The sequence below is a fragment of the Zalophus californianus genome, chromosome 17, assembly GCF_009762305.2.
Source record: "Zalophus californianus isolate mZalCal1 chromosome 17, mZalCal1.pri.v2, whole genome shotgun sequence".
NCBI lineage: Eukaryota > Metazoa > Chordata > Mammalia > Carnivora > Otariidae > Zalophus > Zalophus californianus.
The window spans coordinates 59597172-59621825 of NC_045611.1; the positions used below are offsets into that span (position 1 = coordinate 59597172).

Here is a 24654-nt window from a genome sequence, read left to right on the forward strand (position 1 = left end):
TAACCCCCCTTTCCCCAGGGTATGATACGTGTGACATTCCTCCAGGAAACTTCCAACTATCTTAAGGTTAATGCTTTGCTAGAAAAAAAGACAATATTAGCTTGATAATAGCAAGGAGTCCAGGATCCCTAGGGTCTTCTTTAGCATATGAAATTCCTTTTGGACACCTCCCTTTTTCCTTTCGTCTCCCAACCCTCAAGTATATAACCAGCCAGTACTCATACACCGTCCCCCCTCCCCCTCCGGCCCCCCCCCCCCACCTTGTGCAGCAGCTCTTTCTGCCCTCGAGTCCCGTTCCTGTGCTTAACAAAATCACCTTTTTGCACCAAAGATATCTCAGGAATTATTTCTTGGCTGTCGGCTCTGGACCTCACCAACATTCCAAAACTACATCATTTGGCACCCAAATGTGGGGCTTTGAGTCTTTTAATCTGGACTGGGTTTTGGTGCAAACTTGGTGAGTAGTTTCTTCCTTTAGTCTCATTTCAGGGGCTTTTCAGGGCGTACGGTCTTACTGGAACACTGTCATGTCGATTGCTCAGGCTACAATTCTCCAGCCCATTGCCTCTCTTCAGGGAGGAGAAAGACTGTCTTTTGACTGGAAGTTAGTACCATGACTGGAATGGTAATAAGACCCAGAAACTTGATGCCCTCTCTTTATTCCTGTCCTTATGCAAAGTTGTCTGTCTTGGGCATGGGACAGCCACCTAAGTCAGCAGGACCGCTGCCAATCTTGATTCTCCGGTGAGGTTTCCTCTTCATTGGTCTAAGGTGATCCCCACCACATCTCTGGTTTGGTCGCTTCTGGCTGTGAGAACGCCACTGGGAGCTGGCCGAAACCAGTACCTCATTGAATTAAAACCCAACGAGGACGTTTCCTAGACAGGTGGCTGTAAATACTGCGTGTGTTGGAATGTCCCTTAGGCCATGATGGATTTCTATCTTTACTGTTTTCTGTCAGTGTCCTCTCCTCTAACTACTTAAAACTACAGAATTGGGTAATTTCCCCCTGTAAAACTTTTCTAGCGTTTTCCATGGGTTAAAAACGGCGGGCTTTTCAAGACAAGGTAAAATAAGGCTTGACCTTCGAGGCATGACCTCCAAAGCACAGTATTTTGGTCCATATGCCAGGCACCCATCTGTAGCCTAGAATGCTGTAGGGAAAGGGTTGGGGGTGACGCTAGCATCTCTCCTATGGGGACTTTTATGGCAGGCCTGCCTTCTTGGCAAGACAGGATAGTGATCAAGAACGATTTTCAGTTGAGGGATGCCTCCAGTCGCTTTTAACACCCAGAACCTCTGACACATGCTGCGTGGGATACCACCCAGGAGTTGGGGGTGGTAGTGGTGGTGGTGGTGCTTTTTGGTAATGGACCATCTCCTTCAGTTCCCAAGGGTTCTCCCTTGGGATGTCTTTTAATCCACTGGAAACAATTCAGATTGAAAAATTTAAGAAAGGCGCTGCATGGCCTCAGTAGGATCTATCAGATCTCTTATGCAGGAAAACAGGGCAAATAGATGGAGATTCCCTAGGTCCATCCAGGCTTTCAGAGCTGTAAATCAGGACCTGGACCTAAAGGTCCTCTTGCAGAACATGTTTGGTCAGTAACCAGATCAGTAAACTCCCTCCTGATTTATTGGATGATAATTATCTAAGTAGACCTCCAAATAAACCCTGGTTGCTGGAGGAAACACAGGCCATCCCTAACAAAGGGGATGCTGACTCTTATTCTCTCTTACTGTTCCTCCCAATGTGGGGGCTTCTCCCTCATTTCCCGGGTCAGTGGCTATTATTGGAGCCAGCTGTGGTTAGTCTATCTCAGGATGGGGACTTTAAGGAATCTTCCCAAGCAGCTGCTCAAACTCCCTTTGTTTTCAGGGAAGGCTTCTCCGGCCTGCCCATGGACTGCTTACTTCCACTTGTTGGTAAAAAAAACATGGTGTTTGGGGCACCTGGGTGGCTCAGTCGTTAAGCGTCTGCCTTCGGCTCAGGTCATGATCCCAGGGTCCTGGGATAAGCCCCGCATTGGGCTCCCTGCTCCGCGAGAAGCCTGCTTCTCCCTCTCCCCCTCCCCCTGCTTGTGTTCCCTCTCGCTGTGTCTCCCTCTGTCAAATAAATAAATAAAATCCTTAAGAAAAAACACACAAACATGATGTTTGCTCATCTGTCCAACTGGATGAGCTTTAGAACCGGGAACCCCTTTTCTGTACGTTCCGGAAGCACTTTGCTTCTTCTGTCTCCCATCCCCCCTCCTCCTGTTTCTGCACCACCTTGGGTGCGGCCTGTATAACTTGCTTCTAGACCAGCTTCGGTGCCTATGCCAACATGGCTCCTTCTCCCCTCACTGTCAAGGAGCAAGAACAGCACCCCTAGACTTAACACTGCCCACTTCAGATTTCCCCACCCACGTCTCATGTAAAAATTGACATTGGGGAACAAACTAATTGACTTTTAGAGAAGAGGATCCAGTGCAACGTTAAGAAATAGAGCAGAGGATAGTGGGGGAAGGAAGGGAAAACTGAATGGGAAGAAATCAGAGAGGGAGACAAACCATGACAGACTCTCTTGACTCTGGGAAATAAACTGAGGGTTGCAGAGGGGAGGGGAGTGGGGGGAAGGGGTAACTGGGCGATGGGCATTGAGGAGGGCACGTGATGTGATGAGCACTGGGTGTTATATGCAACTAATGAATCGTTGAACATTACATCAAAAACTAATGATGTACCAAAAAAAATTTAAAAAAACATTCTTTTTTTTTTTAAAGATTTTATTTATTTACTTGAGACAGAATGAGAGAGAGAGCACATGAGAGGGGGGAGGGTCAGAGGGAGAAGCAGACTCCCCGCCGAGCAGGGAGCCCGACGCGATGCGGGACTCGATCGCGGGACTCCAGGACCATGACCCGAGCCGAAGGCAGTCGCCTCACCAGCTGAGCCACCCAGGCGCCCAAAAAAACATTCTTGAAAAAAAAAAAAGGAGGATCCAGGTGGAATATAATTTGGTATTTAAACTAATTTGAGTTTGGTTTAATTAAATAGACATGTCTTTAGAGTTGTGCCCTAAAATGGTTCATTTTGTTTGTCTCAAAGCTTTCATGAGTAAATAAGATAGCTTTCAAAAAGTCTTGTTTTGCTTGGATTATAATTGGGATTGAATCCATTGGACATCTAGGTCTTTTCCAAAGAGAATGGAGTGCTAAAGCATTGATTACTGAACACAGGTTTGTGTTTTTAAGTTACTGCAGAAAAACTAAGGATATTTGGGTCTGTTGATAAACATGCTTTGTGCTTAAATGCTAAGTCTGCCATCTAAAAAAAGTTCTGGTGTGATAGTTTACACTTGGTTACTGCTTAGTCTTCACTGGACACTAAGGTTTCTAAGTTAAAATTCTGCTAAATGTAATTAAGACTGATGGAAATAAGGGAAGCAACTCTGGATGTAGAAAAGTAGGAGACATGTAAGAAAGAAATAAGAAATGGGAACACATTTTTGTTGAAGGTAAAAGAAGGTAATTTTGTCCTAAATGAGACTTGTGGTTTGAAAATAAGTGGCTTGGGACAAAAATCTAGATGCAAAGGAAAGTTGTAGAAAGTTTGTGAAGGCAAATCTTTGGAAAGGAATTTTATGTGTGATCAGGAGGGACTAAGAAATAAAATGAATTTTAGTTTTTTTAAAAAGATTTAGGGCACCTGGGTGGCTCAGTTGGTTAAGTGTCTGCCTTCCGCTCAGGTCATGATCCCAGGGTTTTGGGATCAAGTCCTGCATGGGGCTCCCTGCTCAGCGGTGGGTCTGCTTCTCCCTCTCCACCTGCCACTCCTCCTGCTTGTGCTCGCTCTCTCTGTCAAACAAATAAATAAAATCTTTTTAAAAAAAGATTATTTTTTTTTGAGAGAGAGTGAGCATAGAGGGAGAAGGAGACGCAGACTCCCTGCTGAGCAGGGACCCCCCCCCCCCACCGCCCCACCCCACCCCACCATGCGGGATGTGATCCCAAGACCCCAGAATTATGACCTGACCTGAGCTGAAGGCAGATGCTTAACCAACTGAGCTACCCAGTCGTCCCTAAAATGGATTTCAAAAGTACGCTGTCATAAGACTGAAATTCTGCTTTTCTCTCTGTTCAAAAGACAAAAGTTTTCTTGAATTGTTGGTTTGCACTTGATAAAAAAAAAATGTAAACAAAGTTTTTTTCTCTTTTGTCTGCCTTGAAAACCAGTTTCTTTGTTTGTCTTTATTAGGTCTTTGATAGCTTAGTTAAAACTTATCAAATGTTAAAGGAGCTAAGTTTTGCTAACTATATAACCCTGCATTTTGCCTTTGGAATCTCTTATTGTCACCTTGGTTAAATAAATAAGTTTTAAGTTTTTAATGATCTGTAATCCTATTTAGGCATGTGCTTTAAAACTTTCTGAGGTTTTTAAGACAAACTTCCCAAGATTTGAATTGTAAACAAGTCTCTTTGACTAATTAGGCTTGTTAAGTGGGAGAGGGAGGGAAGCAGGCTTCCTGCCCAGCAAGGAGCTCAGATGTGGGACTCGATCCCAGGACCCTGAGATCATGACCTGAGCTGAAGGCAGACGCTTAACGACTGAGCCACCCACGCGCCCCGTATGTTACCTTCTGATATAAGGTCATCATCACTTGATATTCTGATTATTGAAGTGTTATATAACTGGATTTCTTTGTCAGTTATATTGTAACCTCTCATCAGAATTTTAACCATGTCCATTTTTGAGGGTTTTTGTCATTTATAGTTCTTATTCTCTTATGAAATATGTTTCATCTTCAAGGAGATTCAAGGACTTTTAGGACAAATACAGGTATTCAATATCTTTAAGATCAAAACTAAAAAGGGTAAGAACTTCCAGAACTAACTAAAGCTGCATTCAAACGGAACAAGAATAGTAATGTGGGACTAAGTGAATTGGGAAAAATGATTTTAGTTTCGTGACTCTTGCTTGAAACATTGTTGGTTGTTTGCTCTTCCAGATTAAGGAAACTTTCTCTTAAGATATCTATGACTTACAGAAATGTGACTATTCCTTTGTGAACAAATTGAAGCATTTAACTTTTCTCTCTACCTGAACCCTCTGAAATTCAAAACGTCTCAGTATTCTTTCTTCCATGGCAATCAGAGTCATTTGCATAAGTTCAATAACAATCCATTCTCCTTGTAACAGGACACCATTGGAAACATTGGTTATTTTACCAAGGCTTTGACTGGAATGCCATATTTGAGAGAGGCATGTATAGACTCAGATATGACCAAACAGCTTTAAGGAACTAAGGTTGACTTTATGAAACCTGGAGCCAGAAAGCCCCTTGGAACTGTTGGCCTGTTACCTTCCTTACAGAGTTCCCAGCAGCCTTATCAGGCGAGTAAAGAATGTCACTTCCTGGCAGGTGCAGGAACCTCAGGATATACTGGGGACCTCGTGAAAAGGAATTTGCCCAAATCTACAGGTACTGCAAGCATGTCTGATGGCAAGTATTTGCTTGGCTTCTGGCCTAGTGTCTATTAAGAGTTCAACCTAGGGCGCCTGGGTGGCTCAGTCGGTTAAGCGACGGCCTTCGGCTCAGGCCATGATCCTGGAGTCCCGGGATCGAGTCCCACATCATCGGGCTCCAGTCCCACATCATTGGGCTCCCTGCTCGGCGGGGAGTCTGCTTCTCCCTCTGACCCTCTTCCCTCTCGTGCTGTATCTCATTCTCTCTCTCTCAAATAAATAAATAAAAATCTTAAAAAAAAAAAAAAAGAGTTCAACCTAGAGATTCCTTACAAAAAGTTCCAGCAAAGCAGATTTTAATTATATGATCTATAATCAATCACTATTCTTGCTGTGTTTATGTAAATGATTAGGCCAGGTTTGTTAAAACTGGACTTGTTTTACAAACAAATTAGTCCTGATTTGGCTATCTTTGATTAAAAATGAGGGTTATTATACAGAAAAGTTATGTTTCAGTGACCCACCTTTGTGGATGTTAAATCGTAGTTCTTGTTTTTGAATGTTTACGTGAGTTAGACAACTTGAGGTCGACTTCAGAGAAATTGCCACAGTAGCTCATGATAGGCAATCTTCTTTCTTGTTATTCTGTGGGGATAATAACAGGACCCCATGGGCATATGATTATTTGAACAGCTGAAAAATGGGATTGAGTCCCCCAAGAAATTTGTAACTCAGCTCTCATCTTGACCAATTCCATGTGGCTGGAATGATGCAATTTCTCCTTAAAAGTTGGAGTGCACCCCACTCCATGGGGTTAACTATGGACTTGTAGAGATAATGGATGACTCCACTTTCCCTGTGATTGGATTGGATGATGCACTTGGGGATGCCCTTACCTCTTGAGACAAGTCTTCTCCCACTTGCCAGTGATTCCTTGTAATTAGGATATTATTAAGGCTAGACCTCAAACAAAGAAGGCTTCTTGATGGCTTTTTTTTTTTTAAGATTTTATTTATTTATTTGGGAGAGAGAGGGTGAGCGAGAGAGCTCAAGCAGGGGGAGCAACAGAGGGAGAGGGAGAAGCAGACTCCCCGCTGAGCAGAAAGCTTGATGTGGGGCTCAGTCTCAGGACCCTGAGATCATGACCTGAGCTGAACGCAGCTGATTAACTGACTGAGCCACCCAGGCATCCCAAGATAGTTTTATCCCTAAGCCATATTTATCCTAGAAGCCACCTCTGTTTATGTAAAATTGCAAGTAGAGGCTTTCACCAAGCATACAGTGACCATCCTTTTTTTTTTTTAAGATTTTATTTATTTCTTTGAGAGAGCGAGAATGAGAGAGAGAGAGAAAGAGCACGAGAAGGGAGAGGGTCAGAGGGAGAAGCAGACTCCCTGCCAAGCAGGGAGCCCGATGCGGGACTCGGTCCTAGGACTCTGGGTTCATGACCTGAGCTGAAGGCAGTCGCTCAACCAACTGAGCCACCCAGGCGCCTGTGACCATCTTTACCTAAGCTTACCATGCAATCACCCACAATCAGAAGGCGGCCCTCTATAACCAAATAGCCCTTGCTACCCTGATAGCAGTTCAGGGAGGCTCAGATTTAGATGGCTGGCTCCTAATGGGACCCAAGGGCTCTGCGGCTCTAACTTGTGTCCATAGTTTCCCCCAAGCTGGATAGGCTGCTGAACTTTAGGTTTTACCTGGATGCATGAACACATTATTAAAACTGATGAGGGAGGGGTGCCTGGGTGGCCCACTGACAAGGACTTACGATAGGCAGAGTATAACATTCCTCCAGGAAACTCCCAACTGTCTTAATATTAATGCTTTACTAGAGGGAAGAACAACCTTAACTGGACAATGGCAAGGCCTCCAGTATCTTGTAGGCCCTCGTTAGCATACAAAAATTCTTTTGAAGACATCCCTTTTTCCTTAACCCCAACTCCCAAGTATATAATCAGTCACCCCTCATCCTTGTAAGGCAGCTCTTTCTGCCCCCCAGTCCTGTCTCCGTGCTTTAATAAAATCACCTTTTTGCACCAAAGACATCTCAAGAATTCTTTTTTGGCTGACAGCTCTGGACCTTACCAACATTCCAAAACTACATCATTAGGAGAATCCTTCAACTTTCTAGAGAGAATGGAAAGGGCCCATCCATGTGATAGATTACCTGACACCAGGGGAAACTAAATTTCTGGGGAGGTTGAAAGTGCAATGAACTTAGGTATTATGCCCTGGTTTGGTGACATGGCCTAGCGAAGTGACTCCATTTGGGGCCTGTGGTTTCCTCTTTCATACCCCATACAAGTCCGTGACAGGGAAGAAGGATGAGGGATGGTAGGCCACCCTGAATTACGTGGACAGTGACACGGTCAGCTTCTGGTTCCACACTAAACCTCTGTTGCCCTCCATATTCTCAGATGTACTCAATTCCTTTTAGGACACTGACATCATCTCAAACACAGAGGAGCATAACTGATGCTGGTTTTTTTTTAAGATTTTATTTATTTATTTGAAACAGAGAAAGAGAGAGCATGAGCACACAAGCAGGGGGAGCAGCAGAGGGAGAGAGAGAAGCTTTTAATAGGAGCCTGATGGGAGCTGATGTGGGGCTTGATCCCAGGACCCTAGGATCATGATGTGAACCGAAGGCAGACACTTAACTGACTGACCCACCCAGGCGCCCCACTTTTGCTGTCTCTGATACACTGAAAACATGTTGCCATTTTCAGATGGAGCATGTGTGCAAAGGGAGAATTTGAACCCAGTGAACTCATCTCCTTGCTGGGAAGTGATTCTTCTTTCTTCAGGCACTGGCGGTACTGTTGCTTTAGGAATTGAAACTATCTCAGAAAAACAGTGGTGAAATGCACATTTCAGCTATTTAAAGATAGTGGTAGAGGGGCGCCTGGGTGGCTCAGTCATTAAGCGTCTACCTTTGTCTGGCTTCGGCTCAGGTCATGATCCCAGGGTCCTGGGATCAGGCCCCACGTCGGGCTCCCTGCTCAGCAGGACGTCTGCTTCTCCCTCTCCCACTCCCCCTGCTTGTGTTCCCTCTCTCGCTGTCTCTCTCTGTGTCAAATAAATAAATACATCTTTAAAAAATAAGTAAATAAAGACAGTGGCAGAAATAGCTATGGGGAAACCCATATTCCATCTCACTACACATCAGTAAGGTTAAAAAAGTTATGACCTCAGAGAACTTTTAGGAGAAGGCTTAAGAAGTCTGAGAAAAGATGGACTCAAACAGAGCATGTTACTGTGCTAGACCAATGTGCCTGGACATTGTGATGCCTTTATTTCCCAAATCTGATTTTTTCACTCCTGATAACATCAAGCAATGCTACTGTCAATCTTAAAGATAAATATCCAGGGTGCCTGGGTGGCTCAGTTGGTTAAGCGACTGCCTTCGGCTCAGGTCATGATCCTGAACTCCTGGGATCAAGTCCTCCATCGGGCTCCCTGCTCAGCGGGGAGTCTGCTTCTCCCTCTGACCCTCCCCCCTCTCATGTGCTCTCTCGCTCTCTCAAATAAATAAATAAAATCTTAAAAAAAAAAAAGATAAATATCCAGTTTTTTACAAGCAAACTGAGTTTATTCAGGAATAATAGGAATTTCAGCTCTGGATAAGCATACTATGGCAAACCACAAGCAAGTCTGAAGAGAAAAAGCAAAAGTTAGCTTTTATTAGGACTTAGAGGGAGATTGGGGAGGGTGGCTTTTTTTTTAAGATTTTGTTTGAGAGAGAGAGAGAGAGAGAGAATGAGCGGGGGGGTGGCAGAGGGAGAGAGAGAAGCAGACTTCCCACTGAGCAGGAAGCCCAACACGGGCTCGATGCCAGGACCCAGAGATCATGACTTGAGCCAAAGGCAGCCACCCAGGCGCCCCAAGAGGGAGGGTGGCTTTCAATCAAAGGTCATTGAAGAACAAGAGTTTGAGGTTGTGACAAGTGTTTCATTGGCTGCATGCTAAGGTTAATGTGTCCTTGCCAGGGAAAGGAGAGATCATCCTTTCTTTTGTTAAAAGCAGGAAATTAAAATCCTCCTGGCAAAGTAGCCCCCCCCGCCCCCAAAATAAAAATTATCTTCCTTCCTACTGCTGATTTTGTACATCCTACCAGCATGTACCCTGTGCTCTTCCTTAATCCATTTTCAATGAGTTCTCTCTTCCCATTTTCACACTACTTTAGAGAGACTTAAAAGAGGACACTTAGGGTACCCACAGAGTTAAAATGACAGGGAAGCTGAAAATGTCATGTTTATTCACTGTTCTACCAAATGTGCATTGAGCACTTTCAGGGTTTTCAGGAACTTTGGTAGATGCATGGGAGAAATACAGGCACAAGACAAGCAGTCCTGAATTCATGTGGTGTTTTTTAGGTTCAGGAAAACACAGGAAACCCAAAAGCAGAAATATTAAGTTGTAACGCATGTTAGATTGTAGCAGGAACAATGGTACAAGGAGAGGTGATTCTTGTGAAAAGAGGAGATCGGATGGAATATTACACTGGGCAGTAAGGAAGCTTTCCTTAATAAGAGCAAAGATGAATCCTGCCAGTTTTAATTAGTTCTGTTAAGGACAAAGTGAGCTACATTTAAGTTTTGAAGAGTTTATTTCAGCAAACACATATCCAGTCAGGCAGCACTAAACCAAACTAGGGCAAAGCTTTTGTAAAAAGAAGCAAAAAACAGAAGCAAAGCAAAGAAGTTATATGATTGGCTATAGCTTAAGGAATTGCCTTATTTGGGAAAGCCTAGGTAGCTGTTTGTGATTGGGTGAATCGCTGTTTGTGATTCTTTGGTTCCATTTCTTATCCTTGAGACATTTAAAAGAATTTGTTGGAGGTGAGGTATCAGTTTGCCTATGTAGATGGTAGGGCATTGGAGCCTCCTGAGTCTAATGTCCTGCTTGTTGATTTAGAGTTGGAAGCAAAAAAAAGCAGGTGGAGGGTGGCTTTGTGTAGAGTCTTCCACAGTGGAGACCCTGGGACTCCAGCCCTTTAAGGCTTAGTCTGTTTGGCCCGCCACAGTGACACTCAGCAGGTGTCCATTAGAACATTTCACTCTGCTGCTCATCACAGTCTGCAGGTGTACAGCCCCCCTCTACTGGCATCTGGAGGGAGGCAGCCTGGCCTTTCCTAAAAAAACCTGTTTTCACAGTTTCATCTCTGCACTGACCTCTCCATCAGCTTCACCTCATTAGAGGTGCTCATTAGAAATGCTCATTCTCAGCCCACAAGACAGACCTACTGGTGCAGGGACTTTGGGGGTAGCCGTAGAATGTTTTAAGAAGCCTCCAGGTGAGAACAGACACAGAGTAAAACATTGCATCTGCTTGCTGTGGTTCCTGTGGACAGGGCAACTGATACTCTTCCGATTCACACAAATCTGCTCTACAGCTGCAGGATTTCATAACCTAGGCAGCAGAATTGATCCGAACACATTCATTTCCTTCATTAAAAAAGGAACATCTAGTATGTCGGGTTTTCTGTTTATTAACAGATTACTACTCCTTCATGAACACAGAAAATGAAAAGCCACTAATCACTCTGATGTGGAGAACAAAGGAGAAGAAAAAAATTTAAAGTTCCTTACAACGGACACCCCATTGACAAGTACTTGGGACAGGCAGGGTGACCTTCCAGGAACTCCACTCCCTCAATGTTAGTACTTTCCTAAGGGAAACAGACAACCTTAGCTTGACCTTAGCCAGAACGCCAGGATCCTGTAAGTTTTCTTCAACATATGGAAACCTTTTTGGAAACTTCCTTTACTTCTACTCACCCCCCCGCCCCCGATGGTTAGCAATCATTCTCGAGACAAATAGCCCACTGACACACATCTGAAGGGTCTCATGACTAAGGTTTTAGTAGACAGTGTTAAATGACCTTGACCTGACAACGGCTACGCCTCCAGGTCCTGGAAACCTTCCTACCAAAACCCTTAGAGACTGAGGCTACCCCAGACGGAATATACGACGACCCACCCGTCATAAGACCAGCGCAGCTCTGACGGTGGGTCCTGTCCCCCGCGATTTAATAAAACCACCTTTTTTGCACCGAAGACATCTCAAGAATTTCTTGACCGTGTGCTCCTGCACCCCAACGTTTCAGATCAACTCTGCCTCATGCAGTGAAACAATATTTGCAGTATGGTACCCTTTTAGAATTGCTTTGGCACATGGATGGATTGCTGTGTGTGTACAGGGCTCTGTGCTCAAATATGTTCCTGTGTGACCAAAACCCAAGGTCGGCTGCACATCCCTCCAAAGCCAATACTCAAGAGACAAGTGACTGGAAAGCAAAATGAGCTTTAGTGAGGAGGCTGGCCACGTGGGGAAAAGTGGACTCTTGTACAAAGGCCAACTCCAAGGATTCTGCCTCGCCCAGGCGTTTTTAAAGGAGTTTAGGGCAGCTAAGCAGGAAAGGGAGAAAAACAGTCCTTAGCACTTCTTGACCACATGCACACTCGATGGTGCTAGCTATAGATGTTATCGCAGTGCTGGGAGGTTGTGCAAGGGGTCCGTTCTGTTTTGTGGCATGCAGAAGTGCTCAGCACTAACTGGGAGAGAATGCATGATCTACAGCTAAACTGAGAAATGTTAATCAACCATGTGGGCTAAGGATGCTTCTTTAACCTTAAGATTACTAGGTTGGCCCAAGGGCCCAAGGTGGTTTCACCCATATATACAGTTTTTCATGGGACTGAAAAACCTTGGCTGCCCCCATTTTGACTTCAAACTTTCTAGCTGGGTTCTTACCAGCTTGTCTCTCGACTCAGATGGAAGACCCGCTGGCAAGGCATCCCCCGATGGGAACCAAAACTACCCCCTCCAGCACTAAGGATTGCCCTGAGCCAGCAAGTCCCCACCCATGACTGACTCCAGGACAATGATCTATTTGACTTTCACTGCCTACCTGCATGTACCCACCCACCTTTGGCCGATATTTTCCTTCTATAAACCTGGAATTACTTTTGTCACTTTGGAGTCAGTCTTTGAAAGGTTAGTCCAGGGTCTCTGCATTGGCCTCGCTGAGAGAAATTCCTTCCCTGTTTCACCAACACCTCTTCCTCTGCCTTTGGATTTTCTCACTAGGGAGCAGCCAAACCTAGTCTGTTTGGGACCCTCAGGTTAGGTGCTCTTGCACCCCTGTGCCCCAACAGTACAACAAAGTCATAATTTGTGGACCAACCTGCTCCTGAGGTTTTTTTCCCTTAAAATAATCGACAACCTAATCATCGGAGTGTAGTCCAGACTTCTACACCATACTGCCACCTGAGGGCGCCTGAGGAGTCATGACGGTGCACGCGGCAGGAATGGAGGACTCACCTGTGGACTGTGCTGTGTCGCTGAGGAGCAAGGATGACCAGAGCTCTGGGCAGGGCACTGCCTTAAGGATCAGTGGTGGGAACTTAGGCTCCAGAGGGTCCTTCCTAAATCTTCTACCCAGGGTGCTGACTCCCTCCATGTGTCTCCTCTACCCCTGTGCCAGCCCTGCTCTCCGGCCTGGTACCGAGGTCCCCAGGACACCCCCCACCCTGATCTCCCCATGCTCAGCCCCTTTCAGGCTGACCTCCTAAGATGCGACCTCGTTCACACCTGCACCTGCAGAGGAAAAGGCCTCTGCAGGTTCCCATTCTAAAGCACCCGGCCTCAATAACCTCTTCCTTAGAAAGGAGGCTGAATTCCTCCTGGTCTCCTGTCCTTTTTAAAAAAAAAAAAAAAAAAAAAAGATTTTATTTTAATTTATTTATTTGACAGAGAGCACAAGCAGGCAGAGCGGCAGGCAGAGGGAGAGGGAGAAGCAGACTCCCCGCTGAGCTGGGAGCCCAACATGGGGCTCCAACCCAGGACCCTGGAATCATGACCTGAGCTGAAGGCAGACGCTTAACCGACTGAGCCACCCAGGCGCTCCTCTTTTTCTTTTTTAATAAAACCATAGGGAATGAAAAATTTTGTTTTAAGGCATTGACTTTACAGCCCATGCATTAAGGGCAGTCTTAAAGATTTTTATACTGGCTGTTTCCCCCTCTACCCACTCTCTTGCACAGCTGGCAAAGGTCAGGGCCAGACTTCTAAAGTCTGAGAACTAATGCACTACAGGTGAGATGGTCCCCTGCTGCAGCCACTAAGCTGACGGTGCAGGACTAGCCGAGAGATGCAGAGCCCAGGTGGCAGTTGCAGGTTGAAGCAGGAAACCTGACCTTCCTGTACATCTGCCAGCCTGCAAATGCAAAGGATCTGACACACAAACCCTTGGGTGGAGGGGGTGCCACTTGGCGTGTTGGCTGATAGTGGATCAAAACAGGCACAAGGTCAAAGGAAAAGGTCAAACAAAGGCTCAAAATCACCACAAGGAGGGAACAAACAAAAACTGCACCAACACGGACTCCTGATCTTACAGGAGACTTACTGCCTGGATCCCTATTTGGGGAGATACTCGGCCCCACCTGGCTCCCACCAGCCCTTCCAGTCCAGGGGGAGGCGGGAAGTGGCCCCAATGCACCCCCCACCCCCCACCGCGGTCTTTCTCTAAATCTGAGGTCTGGAAACACAGCCCAGGCTACTGCTGAGATGCACAGAATGTAGACTCCTCTGGGGACCCGCAGTCAACCATTACAGAAAGAGAAGTAATTAAATCACTTGGAGGCTGGCGTTCCATAGTGAAAATTTCTTCCAATGTACTGTGCGGAATCAGAGGAAGTAACTCTACTACCCAGTGGGTGCGCCTGATGACCCTGTGACTGTAAGGTGAGACCAGCCAGATTTTCAGTCACCCATCAGGGTGTTCAGGGACGTCCCTCCCCTCTGGCCTCTGAGGATTAAGGTCTCCTGCCTGTGAGGCTCCTGCAGACCTCCAGGCAGCTCACAGCCCCCACAGCTGCTGTCTGCCTAGCCTTGTAAAGTCTGCACACACCAAGGTTTAGTTTCCTACCAAACACCCAAGTACAGTTTTTCAGCCCCTTCTCTGAGCATATCTACTCTCACATTGGGAGAATTTACACTCTGAAATCAGCAAACACTGCAGACCACGGATGGATTTTTGTCTTTCTGAATGCCTGGACTTAGGAAAATGATGATGTAATGGTAAGAATGCACCCTAGACTTAAATGTGTAAGGTGTTTTGGGGCATGACATAGTGCAGGACACAAAAAATCTCAAGACAAATAATGAAGAAATAGCCTCCCAGTATTACCATGAATCCATAGAGAAAATGTCATAGCATGTAAGAATGAGAAAAATTCTAACATTTATCTTTGTTGTATGCATGTCTTATTTGTAATTGAAAGGGAATTAGCCATAACTCACATCAAAGAAAATAGGCAGATGATACAAACAGAAATTGTACCAAAGAAGACATACAGGGGGTAAATAACCACATGAAAAAAATGATGAAAGGCAGAAATCCCTAGGAAATGCAATTACAACATAACACTACACACATATTAAAAGGGCAGACATTGGGTGCTCAGTCGTGAAGTGTCTGCCTTCGGATCAGGTGATGATCCCAGAGTCCTGGGATCAAGCCCTGCCATCGGGCTCCCTGCTTGGCGGGAAGCCTGCTTCTCCCTCTCCCACTCCCCCTGCTTCTGTTCCCTCTCTCACTGTGTCTCTCTCTGTCAAATACATAAAATCTTCAAAATAAAAAAATTAAAAAATAAAAGGGCTGACACTGAAGACTGACCCTCTCAAGTACTGGCAGGGAATGAAGATGTTGGAGCTCTCATACATGGCTGGTGGGAATGCAATAGTGAACAGCTCAGATCCTACTTTGGCCCTTTCGTGAAACTGTTAAACACTCACCTACCTGTGACTTAGCCACTGTACTTTGAGTTTTAACAGAAGAGAAATGAAACCTCTATCCGCATAAGGAATTATAATAAAAATATAGAGAGGGATTTGTTTGTGAAAGGGAAACACTGGAAATAACCCACATGCTCCAAACGGATGCAGAGATCAATAGCGGTGCACATCCAGAGAAAAAACAGTACTGTAGACTGAAAGGGACATACTTGCAAAACGACCTCCAGCCTTCAGGCCAACGAAAAAGGCTGAGAAGTCCACCTAGAGGAGAAATGTTTATTCAAGGACTTTAGAACAGAAACGGATCTTCAGGAGAAACCATTAATAGGTGTAGGACTCCGCACAACCACCTCCAGAAAGATCTGCTTTTTTAGCCCTAAGGCTGGAGAGTACCTGGGAGACACCCTGGGTGGAGAATGTTTCAGAACAGGTGTCCGCCATAGTCCTTTACGATGCCAACAAGCATGCCAGCGGGGCAGGGTCACAAAACCTACATCCCTGGAGCATGAATTCTTCCCTTGTCTTTACCTTTTTCCTGCCTTCACTTGTCACAACAGCCATGACATGTTAGCACCACAGAGGATAGGAGAATTCAGAGACTTTTGGATTATTTTATGACAATGACCTCTGTCACACAGGATACCAGTGTCTGAAAGTGGAGAATTTCTGTGCACTCTGATCCTGCCCAGCCAGTCACTACAACATCGTGGATACACTTTTTTCAGAGGTACACACCACCTAGGTGGCTGATGTCTCCTCTACTCCCTAATGGCCCAATCATCTAGATTACCAATTACAGTTCCCTTGCCTCTGTGGTGTTACAAGTGAATACGGTACATCAGGTCACAAGGCTCCTTTGAAGGATCTGGGGTAGAGATTCTACTCAACAGCGCCTGGCATCCTGTGCTATCAGCTGTGGACGAGCAAAATATTCTTGTTGTTCCACAAGCACTGGAGTGGTCTCAACTGCTCCCTCTTCAGGGTGACCTCTGAGCACACAAAACTTGCTAGCATCCAGACCACAAAACCAGACATGGATCCTGGGAGGCTGTATTAGCTAGAACTGATACTACACAGGACCACACACTGGGTGATTACACAAGAGAAATTTATTTTCCCACAAATCTGGAGTCTAGAAATTAGACCTAAGGTGTCAGCAGGGTTAGTTTCTTCTGAGGCCTCTGTCCTTGGCTTAGATATGGGGATTCCCTGTCTTCACATGGTCATCTGTGTGCCTGTACCCTCATCTCTTCTTATCATGAAGCCAGTCACACTGCCTAGGGGTCCATCCCAATAACCCGTTTCAACTTCATGGTCTCTTTAAAGATGCTATGTCTAACTATAGTCACATTGTGAGGGACTGGGGGTTACAACTTTAACATATGAATGTTAGGTACAGAATTCAGCCCATAACAAAGGTCTTGAGTTTTAATGCAAATTAAAGCCCAAGCTGGACAGCAGAACTGACCTCTGTATTATTCATTTGCAATCATCCTCTCTGAGACACAGTAAGTTTGGGTTGCAGTGAACTCTGTTCACTCCTATGTCTGGCAGAGCTCAATTCTAATTTCACACCACCCCTTAGAGTGAATTTAACACCTAAGACTAATGGTAAACAAAATTAAACAAAAAAGGCATTTAGTAATGCACAAACCAGTCTACGGCCATACCACCCTGAACGCGCCCGATCTCGTCTGATCTCGGAAGCTAAGCAGGGTCGGGCCTGGTTAGTACTTGGATGGGAGTAATGCACAAACCAGAGCAGCACATAGCACCCAATTCCTGTGTTGCTGACTTAGAAGCTGCAAAGATTTATCACAATCCTCAGGAGACTAACAACGTCCCTAAAATCTTTAGTCTTTCTCTGCAAAACACCATCCAGGACTCAAGAGGTACGGAGGGTCAACATTGGGTCACATCCATGCATTAACTTAGAAGGCAATGAGGAGATCCCAGTACCCGTAACTTCCATCAGCAAACGATAAAGCAAAGTGGTCAGCATCATTAAGCTGGGTGGTGACAGATGTTCATTACTGGGACCATCCAGGTGGCAGAGGTGAAATGATTTCTGTCACAGAATCTGGCAGTGACTTCCAGCAATCACTTCAGACACATCAGAACACCCAATACAACTTCTAAACTTTCCCAAATAGCTGGAACTTATGGGAAGTCACTCCACCGTGGACATGCAGGTGAACAAAACTCAATTCAGGAAGGTGGCTGCCTCATAAGGTTCTCCTCAGCATAATACGCTAAGGAAGGAAGGATCACCTTCTCCACCATTTTAAAGTCTTTCTGCAGTGTGAACCCTGAAGTGTGGAATGAAGACAAATATCTGGCTGAAGGACGGGTGTCCTTCACCTCACTCATGTGGTCATGCTCCACGGTGAATTTGAATTTTTATGAAACGGTGTCTTTGCCCAAAACATTACCCACATTTTTCACGTGGGTCTTAGCTCAGGCTGCTCTCCAAAAATATGATAAACTGGGAGGCTTGTAAGCAACAGAAACTTCTCACTTCTGGAGGCTGGATATTTCCCATAACATTCCCCATACAGTCTGGTTTTGTGTCTGGTGAGGACCAGCTTCCTGATTTACAGATCTCCCCAAAGGGTCCTCACATGATTGATAGGGGAAGCAAGCTGTCTCGGAATACTAAGAAGACATTAAAACCATTCATTAGGAATTCACACACATGATCCATTCTAATATCAATTACCTCCCAAAGACATCACCTACTACTCCTATTGCATTAGAGGACAGGAAGTCAACATATCAACATCAGTGAACAGAACCATTTAGTTCATGTTACCACCATAAAGACTTTATTTACTGTGGACTTTCTCATCTTGAATGAGACTGGAAAAATAGCTGAAAGATTTTCCACATCCCTAGTACTCCTAATGTCTTTTTCCAGTGTGAACTCTGTGATGATAACTGAGAGCACCGTAACTGAAAAAAGACTTCCCACATTCACTGCAAGCATAAGGCCTTTCTCCTGTGTGAATTCTCTGGTGTTGAATGAATGTCGACTTGTACTTCAACAATTTCCCACATTCATTACACTTATAAGGCTTTTCACCTGAGTGAACCTTTATGTGTACATTCAGGGTATTTCTTTGGAAGAAGGACTTGCCACATTCACTGCACTCATAAGGCCTTTTTCCAGTGTGAAGTCTCTGGTGAGAACGGAGGAGGGAACGAGAAGTGAAAGTTTTCCCACAGTGACTGCATTTATAAGGCCTTTCTCCAGTGTGAACTCTCTGGTGATCACGGAGATAAGAACTACAAGTAAAAGATTTCCCACAATCACTACAATCATAAGGACTTACTGCAAGGTGACTTTGACGATGATACCGGAGGGCGCGGCTATAACTAAAAGATTTCCCACATTCACTGCACAGGTAAGGCTTTTCTCCTGTGTGAATTCTCTGATGTTGAATGAACGTTGACTTATAGTTCAAAGATTTTCCACATACGTTACATTTGTAAGGCCTTTCACCTGAGTGAACCTTGACGTGTACATTCAGACTATTCCTTCGAGAAAAGGACTTGCCACATTCACTGCATTCATAAGGCCTTTCACTATTGTGAACTCTCTTGTGAGAACGAAGGTGAGAAGTAGTGGTAAAAGACTTCCCACAGTCACTGCACTCATAAGGCCGTTCTCCAGTGTGAACTCTCTGGTGAGAACGAAGGGCAGATCTAGACGTAAAAGATTTCCCACAATCACGGCACTTGTGAGGTCGGTCCCCTGTGTGAATTCTCTGGTGTTCAACGAATGTTGACTTACACTTCAATGATTTCCCACATTCATTGCATTTGTAAGGCTTTTCACCTGAGTGAACCTTTAGGTGCACACTCAGGCTATTTCTTCGGACAAAGGACTTGCCACATTCACTGCACGCATAAGGTCTCTCTCCAGTGTGAACTCTCTGGTGATAATGGAGGGCCGAATTAGCAGTAAAAGATTTCCCACATTCACTGCATTCATAAGGCCTTTCTCCAGTGTGAACTCTCTGGTGATCACGGAGGACAGTCCTCGTGGTAAAAGATTTCCCACATTCACTGCATTCATAGGGCCTTTCTCCAGTGTGAACTCTTTGGTGAGAATGAAGGACAGAACTAGTGGCAAAAGATTTCCCACATTCACTGCACTCATAAGGCCTTTCTCCTGTGTGAATTCTCTGGTGTTTAATCAATGTTGACTTACACTTCAAAGACTTCCCACATTCATTACACTTATAAGGCTTTTCACCTGAGTGAACCTTTACATGTACTTTGAGGATATTTCTTCGGACAAAGGACTTGCCACATTCACTGCACTCATAGGGCCTTTCTCCAGAGTGAATTCTGTGATGATAATGGAGGTGAGTCCTATAGATAAAAGACTTCCCACATTCACTGCACTCATAAGGCCTTTCTCCTGTGTGAATTCTCTGGTGTTTAATCAATGTTGACTTCCACTTAAAAGATTTCTCACATTCGTTACACTTATAAGGCCTTTCACCTGAGTGAACCTTTATGTGTACTTTGAGACTATACCTTCGGACAAAGGACTTGCCACATTCACTGCACTCATAGGGCCTTTCTGCAGTGTGAACCCTCTGGTGAGCACGAAGGATAGAACTAGTGGCAAAAGATTTCCCACAATCACTACACTCATACGGTCTTAAGTCTGTGTGAGATCTCTGATGATAACAGAGGGCAGACATAGAGGGAAAAGATTTTGCGCAGCCACGACATTTATAAAACCTTTCTCCAGGGCGAACCCTATGAGTAGTCAACATTGATCTATGGATAAAAGGTTTTGCACATCCACTGCAAACATAACTCTTCACTCCATTGTGCCATCTCTGGGGATGAATGAGGACAGAGTTGCAGCCTACGGATTTCCCACATTTGCTGCACATGTATTGCCTGGATCCACTGTGAGTCTTACCATGTTCATTCAGGGCTGACCTTTGCCTAAGTGATTTTCCATATTTGCCAAACTCATAATGTCTTTTTCCAATATGGTATCTCTGGTGTATGGCAAATAAGGATTTGTACCTGAATGTTTTCCCACATTCACTGCACACAAAGGACTGTCTTCCAAGGTGGACACCCTGGTCCTGAGTATATGTGTGTTTGGGACCAAAGGTGTTCTTGCATTCTCCCCAGGTGTCATGACTTTTTCTGCTTTGTAAAGTTGCCCTGTGCTGGGTGATCGTGTGTGGCTTCTCCCCAGTATCAGTGGCCTCTTGCTGCCGATGCCCCGAGCCAGACAGGAAGTACTTCTGAACTTCTCCACAGGTAAGGGGCTTTCCTGAACCATGGAATCCCCAGCTCTTCACAACAGAGGCCCTGTCCACACGGCTTCTGAAGGGTTTCTCCCCCATGTGCTGTGTCTCATGTTTTCTGAAGTTAGTAATGAAATAAAATCGTTTCCCACAGGCCCCACACCTCAACAGTTTCTGGCTGTTTTCTTTTCCCTGGTGCGCAGCCAAGTGGAAAATGTCTCTCAAGACGGGACCACACATCTCACAGGGGTGGGTCTTCCGGGAAGACAGAGCTGCCTTGGGCGTCCTGGTCTGTGATACGCCTACAGAAGTGCTCTGGGCAAAGGGTGCCTCATCCTCTGCTCCACAGCAGCAACCTGAAGGCAAAGAAGCGCTGGTGAAATTTGTGTTGACTATAGCGAGGGGGTGAGCCCATCACATACATCATCTGTCTTCCCTGGGCACAAGTTTATAGCATGCTTTTCCAGACACTGGAGATGGAATTCAGTTGAAGGAGTGGCCACTGTGCATTACTGGGTCCCTAAGGTCAAAGTATCATGGAGAGCACACTAGCCAGAAGAATACAAAACTAGGGTATGACACAAGGAGAGCCAGGGTCAAAACCTTACTTCTCTTCCCACAAGTTAGCATAGGACCAATTCTGCTGGTGGTATTTGTCTAAGTACAAGGCTGCAGGAACATCCAATCCCCATAAATTTGCTGCTGTTCAATGTCAGTTTAAGGACATGTGAATGGGGCGCCTGAGTATGTCAGTTAGTTAAGCATCTCCCTTCAGCTCAGGTGATGATCCCAAGGTCCTGGGATTGAGCCCCTTATCTGGCTCCCTGCTCAGAGGGGAACCTGGTTCTCCCTCTCTCTCTCTGCCATTCCCCTTGCTCATTCCCTGTCTCTCAAATAAATACATAAAATCTTTTTTAAAAACTTAAGAAAAAAAAAGACATGTGAATATCTCATGGTAAAACATTTGGGGGTGAATGGTGGAGTGCAAGAAAGAGCAGTGAGAGTAAGAGGTGAGATATGGAGGCCTGAGAAGCACTGTTTACCCCTATATTGGACATCATGGAATTACCAATGGAATAGAACCCAGAATTCACAAATTGTCAACAGTGAAGAAGGAAAGACAGAGACAGGGTGTGGCCATCAGCAATCACACCAAACTCTGGTGGAAGAAACAAAGGTGCCTGGTATGATATGAACACAGGTCTGCTATCACACCTTTCCCAGCTTCTATTCACCAGAAATAGGCCCCTGTGAGCCCACCTGGTCATGTGTGGAGCATGTCCGTGCTATGACACACAGAGAAGTCCTCCCTATAAGCCCTCCTGAACAACTACAAGATACCAGGAAGATAGAAATACTGAAGGAAAACAGGGCACCTGGACAACCAAACTGTTCCAAAGCTATCAGGACACTTCAGACACAGAAAAACATCCTATGTGACTGATGGCAGCAGGATGGGAGAATAGGAGATACCATCCTTCACCCCAACAAAAATCAATTCAACAGCTGTCTATGAATGGCATTATCTCAGAGAGCTCAACAGTGCCATTAAGACAGTAGTACACAGTGGAGCATAAACAAGGGCACAAGCAGCTGCTAGTGGCTGGAGCCTGCTGTAGCAGAGACTGTGGGGCAGGTAGGAAAAAGGGCTGGGGCTACCTCCATCAGCCAGAGGGCACGTGCTACCGCAGTCCTTGCTCAGCACAGACTCCAGCTGCCAGCTCCACAGGGGACACTGGCACCACTGCCACCAAGTCAACCAAGGGCTAAAACCAAAGCCATCTTCAGAAAGAAAATCAAGGGGCTCCTGGGTGGCTCAGTCGTTAAGCGTCTGCCTTTGGCTCAGGTCATGATCTCAGGGTCCTGGGATCGACCCCACATTGGGCTCCCTGCTTGGCGGGAAGCCTGCTTCTCCCTCTCCACTCCCCCTGCTTGTGTTCCCTCTCTCGCTGTCAAATAAATAAAATCTTAAAAAAAAAAAAAAAAAAAGAAAGAAAATCAAAGCTGAACGCAGTGTATTTCTGATTTCAAACTAGATTACAAAGTTATAGTATTCAAAATAATAGGGTACTGGCTTAAAAACAGTCCAAGGGAACAGAATAAAAACTCCAGAAGTAAACATTCATATATAGAGTCAACTAATATTTGACAATTATGCCAAAAATCTACACTAGGGAAGAATAATCTCTTTAATAATGTTGTGAAATCTATGGGGAGCCTAGGGGTGACATTTGGTCGAGCTTTGACTCCTGGTTTCAGCTCAGACAGTGATCTCAGGGTCATGAGAGAAATCTCCACATCTTTCAGCCTAGAGCCTGCTTGGGACTGTCTATCTCCCACTCCCTCGGCCCCTCGGCCCCTCCCCGTCATTGTCTCTGTCTCTCTCTAAAATAAATAATTAAATGTTTTTTTTCTTTTCTATATGATATACCTTTTTTTTTTTGCTAGAGCATTTTTTATTGTTATGTTAATCACCATACATTACATCATTAGTTTTTGATGTAGTGTTCCATGATTCATTGTTTGGATATAACACCCAGTGCTCCATGCAGTACGTGCCCTCTTTAATACCCATCACCAGGCTAACCCATCCCCCCACCCAATAATTAAATGTTTAAAATACTGTTGTGAATGGTGCCAGGGTGGCTTGACGGCTGAGCATCTGACTCCTGGTTTCAGCTCAGGTCATGAACTAACAGTTCTGAGATGGAGCCAGCATCGGACTCCACGCTCAGTGCGGAGTCTGATTTGGATTCATTTTCCCTCTCCCTTAGCCCCTCCCTGCTTGCTCTCTCTCTCAAATAAGTAAATAAATCTTTAAATAATAATAATAATAAAATACTTCTGTGAAATCTAAATATCCAAATGAAAAAACAATGAAACTTGGTCCTCATCCTATAACACACATGGATTTGAAGTTGAAATTGAATCAATACTTAAAACATACGACCTTTAACCCGAAAACTCCTACGAAAACATAGGGGAAAGGCTTTTTTTTTTTTAAGCTTTTATTTATTTATTTGACAGAGAGAGAGACTGCGAGAGAGGGAACACTAGCAGGGGGAGGGGGAGAGGGAGAAGCAGGCCTCCCACCGAGCAGGGATCCCAATGTGGGGCTCGATCCCAGGACCCTGGGATCATGACCTGAGCGGAAGGCAGACGCTTAACGACTGAGCCATCCAGGCACCCCTATTAAAAAGTTTTTTAATTTTTCTTTTTAATTAATCTGTATACCCAACATGGGCTTGAACTCACAACCCCGAGATCAAGAGTTGCATGCTCTACCAAGTGAGCCACCCAGGCGCCCCTAGGGAAAAGCATCCTTAACCTTATTCCTGCCAATGATTTTTTGAATATGACATCTAAAGCATACACAACAAAAGCAAAAACCTACAAGTACTACCATACCAAACTGAAAAGCTGCACCAGGGCCAATGAAACACACAAGAGAGTGAAAAGGATGTACAAGTGCCTAACATGTTGTCACAATCACGAATCATCAGGGAAATTAAAACCGAAACCACGGGTGCTGGGTGACTCAGTGGGTTAAGCGTCCATGTTCGGCTCAGGTCATGATCTCAGGGTCCTGGGATCGAGTCCCATGTCAGGTTCCCTGCTAAGCTGGGAATATGCTTCTCCCTCTCCCTCTGCCCCTCCTCCCCACTCATGCTCTCTCTCTCAAATAAATAAATAAAAATCTTAAAAAAACAAAACAAAAACCCGTAACCACAAGATATCACCTCCTACCTGTTACAATGGCTATTACCAAAAAGACAAAAGGTAACACGTTGATTAGGATATGCAGGAAAAATAACATTTGAATATTGCTGCTGGGAATGTAAATAGGGAAGTCACTATGGAAAATATTAGGGAGACCCACCAAAAATTGAAAATACAACTACCATATAGTCCACCACTGCAATTTCTAGATATGTATCCCAAGGAAACAAAATCAGTATCTCCACAAAGTATTTGAACATGAATATCTACTGCAGTATTATTCACAATAGCAAATATATAGAAACAACAGTAGGTGTTGTGTGAGTGTTTAAATGACAAAGAAAGGGGGCACCTGGGTGGCTCAGATGGTTAAGCATCTGCCTTCAGCTCAGGTCAT

General features: G+C 45.0%; 1 protein-coding gene across 8 annotated transcripts in view; it reads right to left on the bottom strand.

Moving 5' to 3' along the window:
* The window catches only part of LOC113936728 (zinc finger protein 345-like), a 32954-nt gene that overhangs the window by 3647 nt on the left and 4653 nt on the right, over positions 1-24654 (bottom strand). For 5 of the 8 annotated variants that reach the window (XM_035725149.1, XM_035725152.1, XM_035725151.1 and 2 more), the window contains one exon: positions 17002-20893. In XM_035725149.1, the coding sequence (XP_035581042.1) occupies positions 18156-20893 (2738 nt within the window). In that variant the 3' untranslated portion in view covers positions 17002-18155. Of the gene's footprint in view, positions 1-2934; positions 2961-4017; positions 4118-5972; positions 6094-17001; positions 20894-24654 lie in introns of those variants that run through there. The other 3 variants (XM_035725155.1, XM_035725153.1, XM_035725154.1) reach the window with 3 other exon arrangements.